The sequence below is a fragment of the Chrysemys picta genome, chromosome 8, assembly GCF_011386835.1.
Source record: "Chrysemys picta bellii isolate R12L10 chromosome 8, ASM1138683v2, whole genome shotgun sequence".
NCBI lineage: Eukaryota > Metazoa > Chordata > Testudines > Emydidae > Chrysemys > Chrysemys picta.
This window is the reverse complement of record NC_088798.1, coordinates 81,370,447-81,392,779: the sequence shown is the minus strand read 5'-3', so window position 1 is coordinate 81,392,779 and position 22,333 is coordinate 81,370,447. Positions and strand designations below refer to the sequence as shown.

Below are 22,333 nucleotides of genomic sequence, written 5' to 3'. Positions count from 1 at the left end.
CAGAAGTCCTATTGTGCCTTATTTTTGTTTGCAAAGACATTAGCAATAGCAGCACATTTTGGGCACTGCCAGAAATACATGATAAATCACTGCCTCTAAAGTTCCATCAAAAACTGACATTTTCACAGCTCTAGCATGATCTGCTGCACAGATTCTTCACAAGGAAGTGTCCCTGGCCTTTTTAACTCATATTAACCATGTATTTACTTTATGAAAGTTGGACAAAACATTGTGAAAACGTAAGACATTGGCTGCCCAACCTCTGGGCTGGCAAAAGCTATATTGACTCACTGGAAAAAAAAGAGAATCTTAGTATAACATATGGTCACTCTATACCAGGGGTCGGCAACCTTTCAGAAGTGGGGTGCCAAGTTCACTGTAATTTAAGGTTTCCCATGCCAGTAATACATTTAAATGTTTGTAGAAGGTCTCTCTCTATGTCTATATTATATAAATAAACTATTGTTGTATTTAAAGTAAATAAGGTTTTTAAAATATTTAAGAAGCTTCATTTAAGATAAAATTAAAATGCAGATCTCATCAATTTAGTGTGATCCTTATCTGGGATCCTTGTCTGGCATTCCCGCCACCAGCCCCGCTCAGCCCACTGCCGGTCTGGGGTCCAGCCGCTGACCCTGCTCAGCCCGCTGCCGCTCTGGGGTTCCAGCCGCCAGCTCCTGCCAGCCGGGATCCCGGCCACCGCCCCCCCTCAGCCCGCTACCAACCTGGGGTTCTGCTCACCCAGGCCGGCAGGAGGCTGAGCGGGGCCGGCGGCTGGGCCCCTGACTGGCAAGGGGCCAGCAGCCGGAACCCCAGAGCGGCAGCAGGCTTGAGTGCTGCCAGCACCCCAGACTGGCAGCGGACTGAGTCACTCAGCCCCCCGCCGGCCCTGCTCAGCCCGCTGCCAGCTGAGTGAATGGAACCCCAGGCTGGCAGCGGGTTGAGTGGCTCAGCCGGGGTCTCAGCCGCTGGCCTGCTCAGCCCACTGCCAGCCTGGGGTGCTTGAGCATGAGCTTCTACTACTTGAGTTCAAGATATAACTTCCTTAGCTAGTAGCTATACAGTTATCCTCTAAAAATCCACCAGAGGAGGGCACAAAACACATGTTGGACAGTGAATTACAAAAGTGCCAAATATTATTATTAGACCTGCAATATTTTTCACAATGAACATCAGTGGGGGATAAACTGGGAGTTTAAGAATATTTGGAAAACAATTTTAGAATAACATTCAGTGCTGTGGTTTAAAAGAAAAAAAACCTGTTAAAACTCATAACTTAGCAGCATTCAGTGTTTGAAAAAAAAACAACTTCTAGGAGGGATACAAGTTAAGAATGTTGAAACAGGAAAATGTTATGCTTAGTTACCACTTGGGCAAGGCGGCCTGCTATGTAATACTTGCAAGATTTCACTGTAATGTTTTACAATATATAGCAGCGCAATGCTGATTCCACTGATATTGTCGAGCAATTCATGCTGATTTTATCTCAGCCCACATCTTAATAGTTTTGAATACAAGATCACAATTTTCAGCTCAGTTGGTCTGAACATGCAGAGCTTTAAAATTGCTATGCTCTAAACTGCATATTAATTACAATTTTATAAACCTGCATGTCCGAGAACTGTGTGCCACTACTACTAGACAGAGGCACAAGGCAATTCAGTGTGAATCACAGAAATGTAGGACTGGAAGGGACATCAACAAGTCATCTAGTCAAACCCCTGCACTGAGGCAGGACTGAGTAATAACAACTAGACCATCCTTGACAGGTGTTTGTCTAACCTCTTAAAAAACTCCAATGACTGCTATTCCATAACCTCTCAAGGTAATTTGTCCAGTGCTTAACTACCTTTACAGTTAGGAAGTTTTTCCTAATGTCTAACCTAAATCTCCCTTGCTACAATTTAAGCCCATTGCTTCTTTTTCATGTATGTCCTGAGTGGGACAGGGGGGAGGGAGGTCAAGGGAGTCGGTGGGTGTGTGCGGATGGACTGGGGGAAGCAGGGTGGAGGAACTGAGGGGGACAGGACTGGGACTGGGAGGGTCTGAGGGGGATGGGACAGGACTGGGATGGGGGGAGTAGGGTAGGAGCTGAGGGGAGCATGAATGGGACAGGGTAGAGAGAGCTGTGTAGAGTGGGGCGGGGGAGACAATGGGGCTGGGCTGGGGAGGGTTGGGGGGTTGGGGAGAGGGACAGGGTCTGGAAAGGATGAGACAGAAGGGAGCAGGACTGGAATGGGGGGAAGTTGAGGGGGTGGGACAGCAGGGGGAGCGATGGGGGTGGGATGATGGGGGAGGCTGAAGAAGAGATTTGGGATAGGGCAAGGCTGAGAGCAGTGGGTTGGGGGAGCAGGGGGACTGTGGGGGAGGCTGTTGGAACGGGGGCAGGGACTGAGGGCAGTGGGTTCGGGGTGGGAGGTACAGGGAGAACTGCGGGGGAGGCTGAGGGAACAGGGTCAGGGTGGGGGCTGAGGACAGTGGGTCGGGTCTACACTGGCACCTCTCAGCATTGCTGTGCCGGGCGGCAGACCTGCGCCAGTGCTACCCTGGCGATGGAAGAGTCCTCAGTGGAAATGCAGACTTCGTGAAACAGACCCTCCTCGTCACTTCAAACCTGGTGCTGCTCTGGTCAGTCGCTAGGCTCTTGTCACTTTCAAACCCATGCAGGGTATCTGGCTCTTTTTCAGTGCTCAGGTTAAGAAAAGCCTCTGCATTTTGTGAGGGCTTCAGCATTCACTTTCCTACTTGACAAACTGTCTGCCTGACACATTGCTCCCAGGGCATTCATCTTTATTCATTATCGGCAGGTCCATCAGATTAACGAGCAACACAGGGGGAAGCAACACAATGGTGTCAAGGATTTTTAATTTTTCAAACCACTTTGGCCTTAACAGGGATAACAGCAACTCTGGACAGAGCAGATGGGTGTCAGGATGGGTTTGGGTATTTTTTTTTTTTTAAGTGAAAATGTTTGGGTCTGAGCAAAGGCTGCAAACTTCCCTTTGGAAACCTCTGCTGATCTTTTGCCCCAGGGGCTAACGACAGCCTGGAATTTGGGACAGATTTGCACATCCATGCAGGGTGAGATGATCGGGGGGGGGGGGGGGGGAAGGGGAGGGATTGTGGGGGAGGCAGAGGGAACAGGGTCAGGGGGGCTGAGGGCAGTAGATTGAGGGTGGGGGCACAGGGGGGACTGCAGGGGAGGCTGAGGGAACAGGGTCAGGGTGGGGGCTGGGGGCAGTGGGTCGGGTGAGATGATGGGGGGAGGGGAGAGACTGTGGGGGAGGCAGAGGGAACAGGGTCGGGGGGCTGAGGGCAGTGGATTGAGGGTGGGAGGCATGGGGGGACTGCGGGGGAGGCTGAGGAACAGGGTCAGGGTGGGGGCTGAGGGCAGTGGGGCTGAGGGGAGCCCCCCAGAGGGACCTGCCAGAGGGTCAGGTGAGCCCAGCAGTGCTTACCTGGAGCGGCTCCCAGGACGCATCCAGCAGGCAGGTCCCTCCCAGTCCCTCTGGCTCCTTCCTACGGTTGGGTCGGGTCGAGGGGAAGGGAGCCGGGGGGGTCTCTCTGCCCGAGTCTACAAGCCCCGCCCCACTGCAGCACGCAGGGGAGCAAGACCTCCTCGCTGCCTCTCTGTGTGCCGGGGGCAGGGGCAGGGCTGCGCTCTGCAGGCTCCTGTCAGTCAGGCGGGGGGCCCCGTGGGCTGACACCGCCGCACCGGGAGCTCTCAGCTGTGCGCTGCCCCAGGGCCCAGGGAGGAAAGGTGAGTGGCGCCGGCTTGCCACGGTTCCCCCAGCGTGGCTGCCCTGTCAGCGCTTTTGGGTCTTTAAATAGCCGTCCGGGGGAAATCCCGGACATTTTTAGCTTTTTACAAATTCCCCCCAGATGGCTATTTAAAGACCCAAAAGCCGGACATGTCCGGGGAAACCTGGACATATGGTAACCCTACTCCACTGCTTCCCCTCTGTCCGGGCTCCCGGCAGAGCAGTGCCCCCAGGTAGAGTGGTGCCCTAGGCGGCTGCCTGTTCTGCCTGTGGTCCTCTGTATGGCACCTACCACTCTTTTGGACACCCAGGGTGAAACAAACCTTCACCATTTAAACAACTGCAAGTCCCTCATTCTTTCCTTGCCCAGCCATCCTGGCTAATTGCTGATTTTGAAAACTCAGGGGACTGCTTGTGCATCCTCCTTCGTGAAATACAATAACAAAAGGCCAGTTTAAATAAAAATCAAATCAATATTTCAACATTTTTTAGGGTTAGGGTCATGTATCCAGATCTGTCTCTTATTTTACCCTACCTAGTTTTACTAAAGCTTACAAGTTAAAGGGCTTCAATCCTGTGAGATGCTAGGCATAATCAGATCTCCAGCATTGAGGGTGCTCAATACCTCCCCTGAGGGGTTCAGCACCCTGCAGGATTGTGCCCAGAAGCTAGTTTAAAATGGTTGCTGTGCCAAGTGAAATTCCTGTTCACTCCAATCAATCACATGGATAATTACAGATTGGGTCACTCTGCCTGTCAAAACCATATGTTTGCAATATCCCTTTCCCACAGATTCTCCAACAGCTTACCATGGGAGTAGCTTCTAATACAAAAGTATTTCCATCTGTTTGAGATAAGACACAGGGCTACATAGACCATTGGTCTGTGCTGGTTTGTCTATTTGTGTTCCTGTCAGGAAATTAATGTATCTATCCAGTGCTCTGACATGAATGTGCACTTTGTTTCTTTGAATTATAAATGCTTCACTCATAAGCCCGTTCCCTGGGACTATACACTATTCCTTACTCTATTGCTGTTCTTCAGATGTTCTACTCCAAAGGGAACTCTTAAGGACAGCTGAGTTTTGGGGGATTCTGAACCAGTTTAAGTTGGAATACATAGTTCTAAAGAACAACATTGATGGCCTTTGGAGAGTTAGACTCTGAACATCATGTCTAGCACATGGTGTAATGGGCACTTTCTTTTGGATGTGGATGCATCAACAAAATGTACATCATCCCCCTACAGAAAACTCATCCGTGGGTAACGATATGCAATCAGTGGATCAAATGCAATGTGTATGATTGATGTGGGGTTTATGTATGCAATGTGGGGCTGTGTATTTTGGCAGGCACACCCACAGCTGAAAATGTGGCTCTTGATATAAATGCCTCAACTCCCCCTGAACTGGAGAGCAGATCTATGGCCTGCCATCATTCTAAACAAAAAGTGGTTGATGTAAATTTTCAGAGGTGAAGAGGCCTCACAACTCCTAATGGCTTCAGTGGGAGTTGTGGGTATTCAGCACCTCTGAAAATGAAGCCTGGCTCTGCATGATAAAAAGTCAGGGCTGCCCAGAGGATTCAGGGGGCCCAGGACAAAGCAATTTCGGGGGCCCCTTCCATAAAAAAAGTTGCAATACTATAGAATACTATATTCTCGTGGGGACCCCTGTGGGGCCTGGGGCAAATTGCCCCCCTCCTCCACCCTCCCCCGCGGGCGGCCCTGTAAAAAGTTAAAAGTCAGTTTATTGAAGAGAGCACTCCCATCAGCACCAGTGACCTTACTTGTTACTAAGGCAGGGGTCTCCAATTTCCTGGTCACACAGTGGGCCTGTCCAGCCTGGGTGACACTCACAGATAACGCTTGTCTTCTCTATGGACCGGCAGATGCCATGCTTGCAGATGTTACAGGATTTGCAGCCAGGAAGGACTCCTAATGACTGCTGGGGTAGATCCTTAAAGTCCTGCAGCTCGTTATTAATGCGGACATCATGGATACATCCATGAAAGCCGTTTGACATCCTATCTGTTCCTTGGCGCAATGAAGATAGCCCAGTAGATGTTGGGATCCCTTCAGAGAAAACAAAATATAAAGATTATCTTGCATTCACAATAATACTAGAATAAATTATAATGGCTAGCACCTTCCCTTTGAGGATTCCAAAGTCCTTCATAAACAATAATGAATTCAATTTTAGGACACCTCTTTGCAGTAGTTCAGTATCATTATTCCCATTTTGCAGATGGGGAATTGGAAGGGCAGAAAGATAAAAATACTTGCCCAAGAATGCACAAAAAGGTGGCAGAGCAGTGAATAAAGTCCAGCTCTCCGGACTCACAGCCCTGCATTTCAACCATTAGATCATGGTTCTTCTATTTATATTTTTATAGCAACTTTAATCCCAAAGTTCTTTAGAAATTATTTAAGAATTTCTTAGTTTGCCAGTGAAATGCTGCTACCTCTGCAATGCAACAAGAAAGCTAACAGTACTCAGCAACAATATGCAACAGTCAGGACTGGAAATAGTAATGTATCCAGTTAAAACTATTGCAGGAGAAATCTACACAGGCATAAAACAGCTATTCATATTGGATGGAACACTGTGACTAACACTTGTTAAAGTGCCTTGGGACATTTAGTGAGGCTACGTCCTCACTTCGGGGGTAGGGGAGGTGTGTCGATTTAAGATACGCAAATTCAGCTACGCGAATAGCGTAGCTGAATTCGACGTATCAGAGCCGACTTACCCTGCTGTGAGGACGGCAGCAAATGGACCTCCGTGGCTCCCCCATCGACGGCGCTTACTCCTACCTCCGCTGGTGGAGTACAAGCGTCGATTCGGGGATCGAATGTCGCGTCCCGACGAGACGCGATAATTCGATCTCCGAGCGATCGATTTCTACCCGCCGATTCAGGCAGGTAGTGTAGATGTAGCCTGAGTATAACTGGGGACATCCTTGGTTTTACATTGCACTTAAAACATGATCCTTATAGAGTCTTCATGGAAGTAACATCACATTAGTCCTTTGAATTTATAAAGCTCTCTGTCAAATGTTTATGCTTTCAATTATAAAAGGACAGAATTTTGCAATACGTCTAGAGAGGAGCTATGTTTAGCAGAGCTATGTTAGGAAGACATTGAGCTTGCAAAGGGAAGTAGTCAAAAACCAAAACTACTTTAATTCTCCCCATTATATGCTTATGCATTACAAAAGTCTAATTACATGAACTTTTAATGCTTATTTCCATAGGACATACGATTTATGTTTATAGAGCTGTATCTCTTACGCAGATTGGGTGGTTCATGGGAGATGTTCTCATAGCTCTGCTGCCAGATCATCTCTGCTGCATGAGGCTCTTTAATCTCTGACATTCTTTATATGAGCCAATTGTTAAGGTTCAGCTCTGGCCAAAACAAGATTATCCAGTTTCAGATTTGTGAGGATAATAATTCAGCGGCCACGTAGAAAAGGGATTATTCACAAAGGGACTGATCCAGCACACAGTGAAGCCAAAGGGAATTTTTACCATCAGCTTCAATGGTTTTTGGATCAGGCCCAATGGCCCTTAGGAGTCCATTATAAACCTGCAGCCATTTGTGCTTGTTTTTAATCTAGTTAATTCGGAAAAACCACAGCTGAAGAGCAGATGCTCCCTATCCAATCCAAATTCTGCCATGCCCTTCACTCCAGTATCTCCATGCGTACCCTGCATGGCTTCACAGACTGTTGAATTAACAAGGCTACTAACATCTTGTCAGACCATAATGTTGGAATGTCTTATTTTTTTAATCTCTTAATATCTTTATTCCAGGCAAATCATTTTCATAGCAGCAACATGATTTGATGGGAGATGCCAGCTGTATTATTAGCTGAAGAAACTTGGAAAATTGTTGAGGGCTCAGCTATTGTTGCGAAGAGTGATTGAACATACCTCCAATGTAGAGCGGGGTATTGATGCTGACTGTGGGTTGTTTCTGCAGTTTGCCAAGACTCTTGGGGGTTCCTTTATCCACAACCAAGTTCAGTGTTTGGTTCAGCATAACCAACTCCACACTGTGAAACTGCCCATCATTTATTGTTTCCACACTAAAGGAGAAAACAAAGAAGGGAAAGAATCAGAAGGAGCTTAGCTGTGACTTTCTTGCTTACAGGCAATCACCCACTTCTACCCTTGGAAAGAAAATGGCAAATAGTTGGCTGCTTTGCAATCAATTGTCTTTTTTATACTAAGCACTTTGCTAAGGGTAAAGAACTTAAAAGGTGCAACTTCAAACCTGTGTCAACTCTCATGTAATCAATACATATACAGATTCAACTCTTGAGATGCTTGTTAGTTACTGGGGAGGCTGGGAGGATTAGAAACAATTTGTGGGCTGGGAAATAGTCAATTAACATGACACGAAAATGAACTCCATATTTGTTGTTTCTAAACCTACAGATATTTTTATATGTGAAAAGAGTTTCAAATAAGTTAGGCACACAATCTCTCCAATAATTGCACATACTAAATGTCAGTTTAGATCACTTGTACAACACATAAAATTACCTGTTCTTCACATGCAGTCAGAGCAATTACACAGAAATTAGGAGCACAATTGTGCACCTAAGCTTTTCTGAACCCTAGCCCACCCGATACATTGGAATACATTTTATCCGTAGAGCAACTTAAACTCTCAGCCCTGTAAGTTGCACACTGCAGTGCCATGAAACAATATGGAAATTTCATTCCACTCCAAAGTGCAGAGAAAAGAGAGAGAGATAGGAGAGGGATGCAAAGGATAAACAAGGGATTAACTGCTCCTTGACAAATCAGTGGGTTTTTCAAAGTGCACTCATCGTGAAGGAAGTGAAGAGATTTTTCCACTGATGCAAATTTAACAAAACATTATAGTCTCTCTTCATTGTACACATGTGAACTTTAATACATAATGAGATACTAATAGTAATGGCTACAGCAGGTGTTAAATAATGCGCTATGTAAGCTACTCATGCACTCAGCTTTGCTAATGAATATCATTCTTGACCAGCTGCAAGCCTTGTCCAGTGCCAGGCCTCTCCTGAATAGACTCCCAAGTTGTGTGATGGTTCTTCCAGGAAAGCATGAGGGCAAAAAACGTTGTGTGGGAGTGAAGAATTCCAAGATGTTGCTTAGTCTAGAAAACTAATTTGGAGTTGCTGGACAAAACATGGTGACAGATGAATAGAAGTGCATCAACTCATTTATTCTCAGTCAACCGGACCATATGCCCAGCTTCATATAGCTGATTAAGTTAAAAGTATATAGGGGCCAATCCTGAGCCACTGATGTCTATGGAAATTTTGGCCTTTAAGATGAGACATTTAGAAACAAGATACTCAAAGGAGGAAGTGACAAAAATTGACTTGTTCATGGAATAGTTACAATTCTACAACAGCCACAATAGACCTGGTACAGCTGATAATATGCAAACAGGATTAGGCAGAAGCCACCAATATGGAGACTTCTGAGGAACACCAGGGTACACAGGGAAGTGGTATTGCTGACTCAGTAGGTAACATTCTGAGAAAGGACTGAACCAATGCCCCAACACAGTGGTGGAGGTCTTGTGCTGGGAAGGGCTTCCGGATGAAAGAGGACATGAGCACTTGTGGTTATTAAAGGTCATGTGAAATTTTATGGAAGTTTGAGGTGCTTAGATACTATGACACCATATAAGAAACCAGATAGACATATAGTGGATTCACGTTAAAATGTCGTAAAAGTACTTCTTCTGCAGAACAATTCCCACAGAAATGATGCTTATGGAACTTTGTGAACTTGCATTTCCAGTGAGTCCTTTGTGTTGTGTTTGTTGTACATTCTTAGGATGGAGAGAGGACTCTGGGGAGGCAGGTATTGGTAGTTTGCACTTGGTGCTGCTGTAGTTCTCTCTGAGACCTAGAAGTGTTCCTTAGGGAAAAGAGACCTCACACCACACAGAGGTCTAAGACTTATTTAGCTGCATTCCTAAAAGATTTGATAGAACAGATTAAACCAGTTTCCTGGACAAATTCCATCTGGTCATATTTTACCAATTGAAATTCCCTCTGCAGTGTCTGTTGGACAGAGTGGTGTTGACATATTGCTATAAACTGCTGCTTAGATGTTCTTGTGTGCTATCTTATATCTGCCAAATTCCACCGAGGAGATGGCTATGTTTCAGTGGTGGATGAAATGACCCGTATATATCCCATGACAACCTCAGAGGATATTCTGAGGCTTAATTCATATTTATAAGCATTTTGAGATTCTCAGAGCAAAGATGTTATACAAATGCAAAGGCATATTTTTAATTGTTAAACTCTGTAGATAAGTCAATGAGAAAGGAAGAAGAATAGGCAAAAATATTTGCTCTGAAGCATGTGCGTTGAGGAACAAGGATGAATGGCTGTTTAATAAGCAACCCCGTCCTAGTAGGATCGATGTCTGAAGATGAAACAAGACTACATTCTTATCTGAAGAAGCCCAAGCTGTGATTATATGGTAGAGGACAACATTATCACATTTGGCAGTGCTAGTTCTTATTTGGGCCAGGACTTCACAGACATTAATCATTAACTCCTCCACAGCATAAGGTTTTCCAGATTAGGGCTTAAGTGCTTTGATTAACAGGCAAATGGAGGCCCATGTGTCCTGTTGATGCCTCTAAGCTTCAATCCCTAATTCTTCACTGTTTTTAGTGTACTCAGAGCTAACATTTTAGCTCCAGTGGGGAACTAGAGGTAGGGAGGGCTTCTCTGGTGCCATTCTGAAGTTGTAACTGGCTGGAAGTTGTCAAATTCCAACCTTTCTCCTTTAACCCACCAAAGAAAAATCTTTCATGCCCAAACTTTGCGAAACAGAAAATCATTTGTTGCCCTAGCCAACCATTTCAGTTTTATGAAGCTGACAAAGTCGAAACAGCCTGAGCACACATTTTCTTTTAAAATAAATGCTCATACACAAGGAAGGGGCCAAATGCTAACACCCAAAGGAAAAGGGGCTCTGAGAAAACTGAGATAGTGGATAAATCAAAGCATTTGTTGTTGTTGACAGAAGAGACTTTTAAAAGGCTTTGGATTCTGAGAGAGACACACACAGAATAAGGGTGAGGGGGAAGTGCTACGTGAATTCTTCCTTACAGCTTAGTGTGCCATTGGGCCTCTAGGAGACTCAGCAATCGTCTGAGACAGTTGGAGACAGTGGCTTGGCGAGAGATAAAGGGAAGAAAGCCACAGATGCTGAACAGTGCATTGTAACTGGGCTCAGCACAAACTTGCTGTGCTCTGCTTTTTTCAAGGGGCTTCTTCTCGACCTGGCTCTCTGTGAGGTTTTTATTAAAATGCTAATTGAATTCTTATTGGTGATCAGGTGGTTTTACAGCTTATACACCTGAAACAGTCCTCAGTATATAACTACCTACCTGAGTCAGGGATTTGTTGCCTTTTATTGGTATTATTGTTCTACAAAGCTACAGAGCACTATGCCAGAGGCATTTGAGCTTTTAAACCTGCCATGTTGACACTGGTAATGATGTGACAAACATGACTGGTAGAATACAGTAAGGTGTAACCATTTTATGTATCTGCAAGGTCCAGAGGCAAGAACTCAGAAAAGGCAGCTGTGTTCACTGTGATGCACAATGTACTCTAAAAGTCTACCACTAGATGGAGATGCAGCATCACAGAAAGGCTTGTCAAGTTTGAGAAACCATCCATTGATATTTTTGTATTCTTCCAATTCCTCATTCCACACCAGAATGTTAACAGCTTGATACACAAATGAATATTGCATGAGGTTATACAGTCAGGATACACAGCTACAAAAATTAAAACATTACAGGATGGGGTTGAGGGTTTGTTTTTGCTTGTTAGAATTTATTGACTAAAAATAAGTTACACACCTGCTGGCTGAGATTACACAGTTTGTCCCTTTTTGCAAATGCTTTTGTGATATGTGATTAAACCATAATCACTTATCTGAACAAATGTGGAGGGAGTGGAGTCAGGGTAAAACATGAGCTGGATCAGAACCAACTCTGGTTTTGGAGTAAAAAAAACAAGTGCTAACTCTTGAGATTTTCCAGCCGATTAAAATCCAGTCCTGAACTTTTCATCTTGGGCAGCTTCCAATGGAACAATTACAGTATTATGGGCCTTTACCATAGAATACCCTAAGTTTATAATAGATACTTATTAAATAAAGGAAGGAAATATTTTAAATGTAAACATCTGAACGATGAGCAAGGGTTGTCATGAATTTGATTTAACAGCACAATTTGCCCAAAAGTAAACAGTAGAAAGAGCCTACACACCAGTTTTATATCCAAAATGTGGGAATCGCCTCATCAACTGTCATAAACAGTCTGTTAAGGACCCCATGTTGGTCACCGACAGTTCACTGATTTTTACTATATGTAAGGGGACTGTTGCCCCCTCACTAACACTCAGTGGGGGTGTTTTGGTTGGCTAGCTCCCAGCACTAAAAGGGGAAGGGTCGATGGGAAATCAGGAGCCTGAGACTGACAGTCCCCAGGAACAATGCGGAGAGGCCAATGCTCCAGATCAGCCTGATTGACAGGGCGGGCAGGCTAAGCAGGGAGTCAGGAGTCCAGAGGGGTCCAGTCCTCTGTGTGAACTGGAATGGCCTGAGTCAGACAGAGTGGGGCCGAGCTAAGGAGAGAACAGGGGCCCGACCTAAGCTGCTAGGAGCAGAGCTGCAGCCCCAAAGCCAGAGCACAGCCCGGAGAGAGCAGACCTGCCCTGGGAGCAGAGCTGCAGCAACCAGAGCCAGAGGGGCCAGACAAGCAGCCAGGAAGCAGGTCAGAGCTGGGAGCAGAGTCACAGAAGCAGCCTGCAGAGCCGACCTGTCCTGGGGACAGAGCTGTAGCAACCAGAGCCAGAGAGCCCAGGGAGCTGAAGGCAGAGCAGCAGCAGCAGCCGTGCTGAGGCAGAGTGGAGCTGGAGCTGGAGCCGGGGCTGGAGCCGTCCGGAGCTGGGTGCGGTGAGCAGCTGCGGAGAGTGAGCGGGACCCTGGGCAGTGGGCCCAGCACAGATGGACGCCTCAGCCAAGAGGCCTTGCAGGCCAGACTTGGAGGGGGATCGTAACCCTGACCGGGCACGGGCGACGCTGCCACCTAGAGCCTGAGAGAGTGTGGCCACCGCCCGAGCAAGTGTCCAACCCGCAGCGTCTCTGCAGCACAGCCAGGGCCTGAGAAGGAGGCCTGGGACCTACAAGGAACAGACTGTGAACTGCCCTGACGTTCCAGAGACACTGTTTGTGATGTTCCCTGCCACAGAGCAGGGTGATGTGTTTTCCTTTAACCTTTCCCATTTTTCCTTATTCTTTTTTAAAATTAATTGTTAATTAAACAACTTGTATTTGCTTTAAATTGTATGAAATGATCAGTGGGTCAGGGAGGTGCCCAGTGCAGAGAGAGTACCCCGGAGTGGGGACACCCTAGCCCCTGTCCTGGGTGACCACAGCAGGGTTCGAGGTCGAGCCCCCCAGGAATCCTGGGCCCAGCCTTGTTGGGGTTTACGAGGACTCTGCCAGACAGGAGAGTGGAAGGGGAGTCCTCAAGGGCAGGGAGGCCTCTGGGTAAAGGAAGTGGGAGCGAGGACTCAGATCCTTTCGCTAGCCCACTTCACCGGGGTAGTGCAGAAGCCAGGAAAGTTCCCCACAATAGCAGGACCATTCCCCTGCTTACATAATGTAATTAAGATTTATACAATACCTTCATCTTGAAGCATTTTACAAACATTACATGGAGGAACCATTTCACCTACCATCTAAGTGCAGCCATTTCTAGCTCTTTGCCCATAGGTATATCAAGCAACAGAGTATAATAGGAAGTGAGGAATCACCCCATTGAAAGTGCAGGGGGGAATTCGTTAGGCAAAGTCTTTAAATCATGTTTTGAGGACATCAGTAAGTCAGCCAGAGGTTATGGGTTTATTACAGCAGTGGGTGGGTGAGGTTCTAGATGATATGGTCCCTTCTGGCTTTAAAGTCTATGAGTCTATGAGACAGTAATGACCTTGATGCAACCTTACTCTTGCCAAAAGTGCCATGGGAGCACTAACAGTCCAAGAGCTGTGGTTTTACTCTTGGTTTTACTAGTTTTCTTCCAACAGTGCAGTGCCCTTGCACAACATGCAGAGGCATTAGTTCAGCACTGACCTAAAGAAAAGAGTGGCACCTACTGAATCATCAACACTACTTCACCCTGCATCTAGATATTAGTGGGAGGTCTCCTCTCCAGTTACTTATTGGTTCTGACTCTGTTTAGCTTATAAGATCTGACAAATCACATCTTCAGGTTTTATAGCTATGGGTGGTGATGTTCCTCCAGACCTGCTAAGTCTCCCATTTTTCTTGGAAGATTTCTGTCCTGGGTGCTTGAATTTTGTGGGAACCTACTCCCACATACTCCTAGTCTCTATGGTCTCAGTAAGGCTGAACCTATGGCTGAAGCAACCTACTTGAGACCATACAGACTAGTAGAGACCCTCACCACCATTTTCTAACCTCAGAGCTATGACAATTTACTCCAGCCAAGGATCTGCCCCACAGATATTAGCAAGACTAGGTCCAACACCAATCGCTGCATTGCCCCTTGGATGCCTCCCCCAAGTAGATATTTTGTCCTGGATGGAAAACTGGTTGAAATATCAGGAGTAATGGCAGTGTTCATATACATGTCTGGATATAGCACCTTAAACTCCCTCTCTATATGAGGCAGGTGGCTTTCAGAGTGGGAGTTGTGCAGCAATAGCATAGCAGGGCTTGGAGGTGGCCTCTACAACCCCAGGTTGCCAGTTGGTCTTGTCTGTCTGATACAAAACCCCTAGAGACAGACAGACAAAAGTGACTCCCCTTGAAAGGCCCAGGAGCCTCAGAGCGCCTCCTGACTGAGGCGCTGTGGGACATTGCTAGAAATAATCACTTATATGACGATGGTGCCCAAACCTGGGGCCCTATTGTGCTGGACACTTTACAAACAGAAGACATACCCTGAAGAATGTATGCTCAAAACCACAAACAGATAAAGGGAAGTGGATACAACATACAAGCCGAGGGAGTATGGTGAAGAATTTTGTTAGTTAAATGATAGCAGGAAAATGCACTGAAAAAAGCCATGTAAAAAGAATGTTCTCCCTACTATAGTCCCTCTCTCCCCCTCACTCTGCTGTCTGAGCCCTTCATGCCCCACTACTTAGTGGCTGTCAGAGATCGAGAGAGGAACCCCCATAATTTTGTCAGCAAATAAAAATACTTTTTCAACCACACCCCAGCATTTAACTTCATCTTGTAACAGGATTATTTAAGTGCCTTTGGCTGTAGCAGAGCAACTGATACTGTGCAGGAGATGGAATAGAGGTAAGAAATAAAAACAGCTTTTACTAAAAATACAAAACATGTAAATGAGGTAATACATAGCACCAACTATGCAAATTAGGGCATGTATTCATTAGCAGAAATCTCCACATTTCCAGACCTTCCATCTAAATAGCTCCATGCCTCATTTAGACTAGAGCACTAGGCAAAAGTGGAGCTCTGAGTGACTGAGGGGATGAAGCAATTGTGAAAGTGAAATGAATTATATTAAAGAAATAGAATGAATTAAAGAATGCTGTATGTACCTTTAAGTAGAAATGAGAAATGCTGCAAGCCAGGGGGCAGGAAAGCAGACATTAACTGCTTAATGAATTGCCCCACTTAAGGGCAATTGGTGAAGCATTAGCCTTAGATCGATAAGCGTTAATAAGGAAGCAGAATATGCATATTGTGCCCCATGCAAATTTTACAATTTTGCTCTCTCTGTCCCTTTGTTTAGTTCGCACCCTTTTATCTGTATAAATAAGACTGTTTGAATCTTGCATGGGGGCTCACATTATCTGAATGTATTAGCAGAGCGCTGTGCTAATAAAACAGAGTGGTCTGACAAACTAGGAGTCCTGAATCTAACTTTGACAATTTGGAGGTCCCACTGAGATGGCAACCGTCTTCACTGGGGCCGTGTGATTCCTGACCATTTTTGTAGGATGACCGTGGCAGCCAGCACCTGGGCATTTGGCCCGAGCGGTCCTCCTCCTGAACGGAAGGGCGCACGACCACAGTGAGGTCTACGCCATCGAACCTGTTGGTTCCCACTCTGTTCTGGTAGGGATCCCGGGATCTGACATCAGTAATCTGGTCAGGTAATTATTTCTGTGTTTTGTCTGGACTGAGGACTGTCCTGTCTCTGTGTCTATCCGTCCTCCTGTGGAGTGTTTGAGTCTGGGTGCCATCTCTGTCCGGAGATTGGCCAACCAAGGGGTGCCTGTCCCCACGGTCAGAGTGAGTGAAATCTGCACAATCGCAGCCGCACCGCACCTTAGGTAAAACCCTTGGTGTGAAAGCAAGGGCGATTGAGGCAGTAGCCTGTGGGCTCCTTTTGTGTGCTGCACCGGGCATCGCTCTGACGAACCCAAATTTCCTTCTTGTGTGATTGGTGTATGTAAAGTCCTCCTGTATTGGTAACCAGACGTCTAAGTTGGGACAGTTCCCTAAAGGAACGCCGGCTCGGTTTTAGGAAGTGTCCGGACTCCTGTAAATTTCTGGAAAAATGGTCAAGGCTAACTCAGGGAGATCCCAACTCAGTGGCCACTGTTAAAATCTTGGAACAAGGACCGAGTGGACATCTTAAAAGACAAACTCGGCCAATCTAAAACTAAATTGGAAAAGGAGAGGTTAGTTGTTTCATGCTGTGGTGGGAAGAGGCAAATCGTAGGTGGACAAAATCAAAACTCGCCTCTCTCAGATATTCAAATAATAAGTTAAATGCTTTATTAAAAGCGTCCTCTCCTACCACCAGACCGAGCGCTCCCCTTTACCCCGTTCTCCGGAAAAAAAACAACAACCCCGGATCGATCCCAACCCATCCTCCCATCTCATTGTAAAAAGGAGAAAAAGCCCCTTGTTCTGTTCCCCTTCATTGTCTGCCTCAGAAACTGATTCTTTAGTGTTCCACTATCAATTCAGCAAGGAGGGTGGGCTCCTCAACTAGCCCCCACCCTTCCTGGTCCCTTTCCTTAAACATTTCTTTCAAAATTGTGAAATGACCACAATATCACACACAAAAACGGTCCATTGGAAAAAGCAGGATCGGGCCCAGACAAGCAGGCAAGCAACAGATAAAGAAACTGAAAAACAGGTTGGAAGCCCTAAGGGCATAGTGTCAGGAGTAAGTGCAAGCATGAACCCCTGGAACAATACTTAAAATGGTGAAATCTGAGTTGATAAAGGTGTCATTTTGGGAAATAAACAAGTGATTTAAGGAAAGAGAGTGAAAAGTTAACTCTACAGAGGCTGAAAAGAATTAAGCAGTTAAACCTTGTAAAAATGTTTAAAAGAACCTTGTTAAAAGAATTCTTGGTTTCTTTGCAGCCATTCTGAAGGAAAAATGGGCCCTTTTCCAAAAGAATGTCTGTAAATAATCCAGGTAAAGAGACTATCTAATTAAAATCATTTGACTATGGACAATTGAGTCAAATTTGCTAAAAGAACATGGGGGGGGGGGGTTTCTATTGGAACTTAACTGCCCCAAATGTATAAAGGTAATGTAATCTATGTACAGCTATGTAAAAACAAAGCAGTGTAAAAGGGATGTTAAGGAAAAGAAAATGTGTATGTATCCATCTGTCTGTGGGAATATGTGAGGTTTGTAAAATTCCTGTTTTGTAGGTTTAAGAAAAATTGGTTTTGTTTTGTTTATAATGCCACTAAAAATCGATTTGACTCTTTAATTCAAAGTTGCAAAACTGACAGACTTTTTTGCCAGACACAGGTAATCAGTGTTGGTTGGCTTTGAGATTTGGTATTTAATCCTTAAGGGGTAACTTGATTCTTTACAAAATTCAAATGTTTTCAAATAAAGACCAAGTCATGACTGCAGCAGGGCAGTCAAAATCAGAAGAATAGGGAGAGATTCTGGATTCTTTTTGTTTGTTTGTTTGTTTTTGTAACAAAATAGCAGATGAAAGCTGTAGTAAAAGAATAAAGACAGTGCCCCTCTGAAGCAACAGCAGGGGTGAGGTGCACAAAACAAAAAGAAGCAATGTTAGAAACACTGAGCCTTAAAATGGCTCTGTGTAATCAGACTGTCACTTTGATAACGGTACATAAAACTCTATAAGAACAAAAGAAACAGTTACACCTTATGTAAAAATTAATATGGCTAATGTTTTAAAAGTTAAAGTATAGAAGGAATGTGCAGACATGTGCAGTGTATATTATAGAGAGGGGTAAAAGAAATGCAAACGAAACATGCTACTTAATTAAAATCCTATTAGGGCTCCAAAGGAGCCACAATAGACTGTGTTTTCTTTTTCAGATCTCTGTGTGTTTTGGAAGCAAGAGTTAAAAGTAATCAAAACTCTGGTAAAAGTTAATTGTGTTCCTTTTAAGACAGAGTCTCTGAGCTCTGCTGATGGCTTTGAATCCAAAAGCCAAGCCTGTGTTGATGCAAATTACCTAACTGATAAAGGAAGTGAGAGAACTGCCAGCACAAAGAAGTTGCAGATAAAGAACATATCTGGTCAGCAAACAAATTGTCTAAATAAAAGGCACGGTATAACAAGATACCTTTAATTAAAATAAATTTAATATTAATAAGTACCCCTGTAACAATGTATAGTGTGTATGATTTTTGAAAAATCCTTTATGATAATGATTCTTTTCAGCTGTTACCTGTGAACAAACTTAAAGCTTAACACAGCAGGAAAGACACTGTAAACTTGGACTGCTGTAAAGGAAAAACTGAGGTACACCACCTCATGGATTTAATGACTGAACAGTGGGATAATTTCCCCATAACTCTTAAAAGATAGAAGCCATTGAAACCTGGCCTGCCTATAGAACAAAAACACAGGAAAATATGGAGGTAATTCCTCTTGTTTTGCCTGCAATCAGCAAGGGTATTTGTGAAAGAAAGGAATATTTTAAGCAATAATGAATGCCACCCCAAAAGGGGTAGAAAAATGTTATTTTTGTCCTTCAGAAAAAGCTGATAGCAGCTACAGGACAACCTAATACAGAAACAAATAAAATTGGGTATGATTATCCATGCCTGTTGCTCCAAAGCCCTGTAGTAAAGACATCTCACTAGGATCCTGTATGTGGGATAAAATGAATAATGAGACCAAAGTACTGTATAATGGGCTATGTATATGTGTTAATTCTTGGGAAAAAGTGTTTTAAAAGAATGGAAGTGTTAGCAACCTTCCAATAGACAAATGTAAATGTAATGTAAGTACTGTGTCTACAAAAGGTAAAAAGGTAACATAGTTCCTAAAACAAACAAAAAGGCAATGTGGGAAACCGAACCATTCATATTATACATGCAAATGGCAACATGTTAAGAATTGCCACTGCAGAAAGACATAATTGCTTACCATTGGTATAACATATTTTCTGAATGGTCTCCCACAACTAATGGCATACTAATGTTACTAACCCTAATTGTTTTTGGTTTTAAATTGTATGTGGGTTTAATTGGAATGTTTGAAATGTGCTGTTGGATAAAACAAATGTATGCAAAGCTAGAGCCACAGGCCCAAATCACCTCCCAGTATTTTCTATTACGTGGACTAAATAAGAAGTGACACTGGCGATTAATAAACTTAGTGTCAAAAGGGGGATATGTAGGAGCAGAATTTTATAATGTCCCATAAGAATAATTTCATCCTGTCAGCCACCCTTTTTGAATAGCAGAAAGAAATGACAGACCAGAACAATCCTTATGACTGATTATGGTCACCCTTTTGTTTTAGAATAAGTTATAATGTCTACTATGGTTTCCTATATGTATTACAAAGTAGGCACTCTAGTTAAATATACATTTCTTTGTTTTAAGATTAATAAGTAAGAAACAGGATTCTCTATTGTGTCTATGTTAAGTAGATTAGAGGAACATTAAAGGCCTGGGTCTCAATGTAAATTGTCTTGGTTATTGATTGTAAAACTTAGCAAGCTTTTAATTTGCAATGCCTTTTTGCTCGATATAAAATACTACTGTTTGTATTCTCAATCTGTTTGTGTGAATGAGGAATGTACGCATCAGAAAAAGATAAGGTGTGAAGGCCATTGTTATAGCCAGAGTCAAGGAAAAAGAAGTAAAGAGACTTAAAGGACATCAAAGAATCATCAGGTACTGCTTACTATCCAGACGGCTGTTAAACTGTCTGGCATCACAGCGTGGATACATGCTTTGCAGTGTAAAAAGGCACCACCCCCAGCACACCAATCATCACCTCAGGACCACGCTGAGTCAATTTTGACTCCAGAAGAAGACGTAGAGGAACAGCTTGCAATACCTTCCCATCTACACTCTCGTAAGGGTTGCCAGAAGCAGACGATGACCTAAAGCAAGGCCCAAAAAGAAGCAGTAGTGAGCCTAGCGCATGCTGCCTGGTGGATGTAAAACCATGACTGCGGTTCCCTCAGTTGAGGTTGTCAGAACCAGAAGGGCCTTGCCTCCAACATGCACCTTTGGTGGCGCCTGTTCCTCGGCTGCTGGTGTCTTAAGGTCTGAGGAGTCCACAATGACAATTCTTTTATCCAGCAGCAAGTGTGGATAGCTCAGACCCTTAATATTTCTAATTGCTGGGTCTGCAGCCACATCCCAGCCCACTCTCAAGCTGGTGTTCCTGTCCTGGCAATCCCACTCAATTCCCCAGGCCTCACTGGAGGACCTCGTCCGTTTAACAAAACATGGAACAATAATGACACTTGGGGCTGGTCTACACTGGGGAGGGGAGATCGATCCAAGATACACAACTACTCGCGTAGCTGAAGTCGAAGTATCTTGGATCGAATTACCTGGGGTCCAGACGGCGCGGGATCGATGACCGCAGCTCCCCAGTCAACTGCGCTAGCGCCGCTCGCTCTGGTGGAGTTCCAGAGTCAACGGTGAGCGCATTTGGGATCGATATATCGCGTCTTAATGAGATGTGATATATTGATCCCGGATAAATCGATTGGTACCCGCCGATACAGCGGCTAGTGAAGACGTACCCTTGGGAAGCAGTGGGAATAAATGTATCTAAATGGATAAGTGTGGTGGAGGGAAAAGGTCATTGGTGTTGGGTGTGTAAGGGGACAGGGCTGGATTGGGAAAAAGCCATTGCCTTCAGCATATTGTGGCCAATGGTGTATGGGATTATTCGAACAAAACTAAAAAGTGGCGGGCTGGGTATGGGGATATGAAATTTTTTCTTAACCTGAGGATCAAACGGAAAAATCAATTTCATGTTCCCCCTACAGTAACCTTAGTGAAAACAATACAATCTTTCAACACCATGCAAAAAGGCTCCTGAGGTTACAAGCAGTAGTTGAAATAATAGCAAATGAAACCGGAGAGAGTTTAAAAAACCCTGGCCAAAGAAACAGGGGCAATCTGACAGATGGCCCTCCAAAACCGTCAGGCACTGGACATAGTGCTGGTGGCCAAAGGAGGGACCTGTGCTCTCATTGGAAAAGAATGTTGTGTGTTCATACCTGACGACACCAATGAGGTAATAGATTGTGCTAGTGACTTAGAACAAATCGCATATCTTCCCCATGAAGAGCCGAGTTCTTTATGGAAGTGGCTAAGTAACCTGTCCAATTTCTCTGGCATAGGAAACTGGTTGTTTCAGGGTGTTTGAAAGCCTATCCTGTTTGAAATCCTAATGAATTTTGTATGTTTTCAGCTAATCTCCTGTTGTATCCAGAATTGTGTAAGGTATGCCACCCAAGTGACTCCCCCGAAACAGAGTGCTAATATGATGATTTTGAAATATCACTGATGAGCCAAGAGATAAAGAACAATTAATATGTAGAACCCAGTAATTGTTGGTCTTTGCGTAAGCTTGACCAAAAGGAGGGATTGTGAAGTGAAATGAATTATATTAAAGAAATGGAATGAATTAAAGAATGCTGTATGTACCTTTAAGTAGAAATGAGAAATGCTGCAAGCCAGGGGGCAGGAAAGCAGACATTAACTGCTTAATGAATTGCCCCACTTAAGGGCAATTGGTGAAGCGTTAGCCTTAGATCGATAAGAGTTAATAAGGAAGCAGAATATGCATATTGTGCCCCATGCAAATTTTACAATTTTGCTCTCTCTGTCCCTTTGTTTAGTTCACACCCTTTTATCTGTATAAATAAGACTGTTTGAATCTTGCATGGGGGCTCACATTATCTGAATGTATTAGCAGAGCGCTGTGCTAATAAAACAGAGTGGTCTGACAAAGTAGGACTCCTGAGTCTACCTTTGACACAATGGAAAAGGCTAAAGTGAGGGAATTGTTAAAGCACAGAACAAAAGAAAGCAACGTGAAACCACTCTTCAATAGACTCTAATAACCTCACAGCAGAGCAGGACAAATTCTGGAAGAGGTGTGCCAAGGTGAAGAAATATCATTTGGGGTCTGCAATGAGGAACGATGGGGCAGAAACAGGGAGCTCCATCTCTGACAGCTTTGTACCTCTGCTGAATTTTACTTGTGGTTCTCGCCCATCCTTAATTCCAATTATAATTTAAA

At 44.5% G+C, this 22,333-nt stretch overlaps 1 protein-coding gene across 2 annotated transcripts in view; it reads right to left on the bottom strand.

Annotated features, from left to right (window-relative positions):
- The window catches only part of SLIT3 (slit guidance ligand 3), a 793,796-nt gene that overhangs the window by 9,637 nt on the left and 761,826 nt on the right, over positions 1–22,333 (bottom strand). For both annotated transcript variants that reach the window (XM_005295705.5, XM_065554865.1), the window contains 2 exons: positions 7,698–7,852; positions 5,549–5,834 (listed from right to left, as the gene is read on the bottom strand). In XM_005295705.5, coding sequence (XP_005295762.1) covers positions 5,549–5,834; positions 7,698–7,852 — 441 coding nt within the window. The remainder of the gene's footprint in view (positions 1–5,548; positions 5,835–7,697; positions 7,853–22,333) is intronic.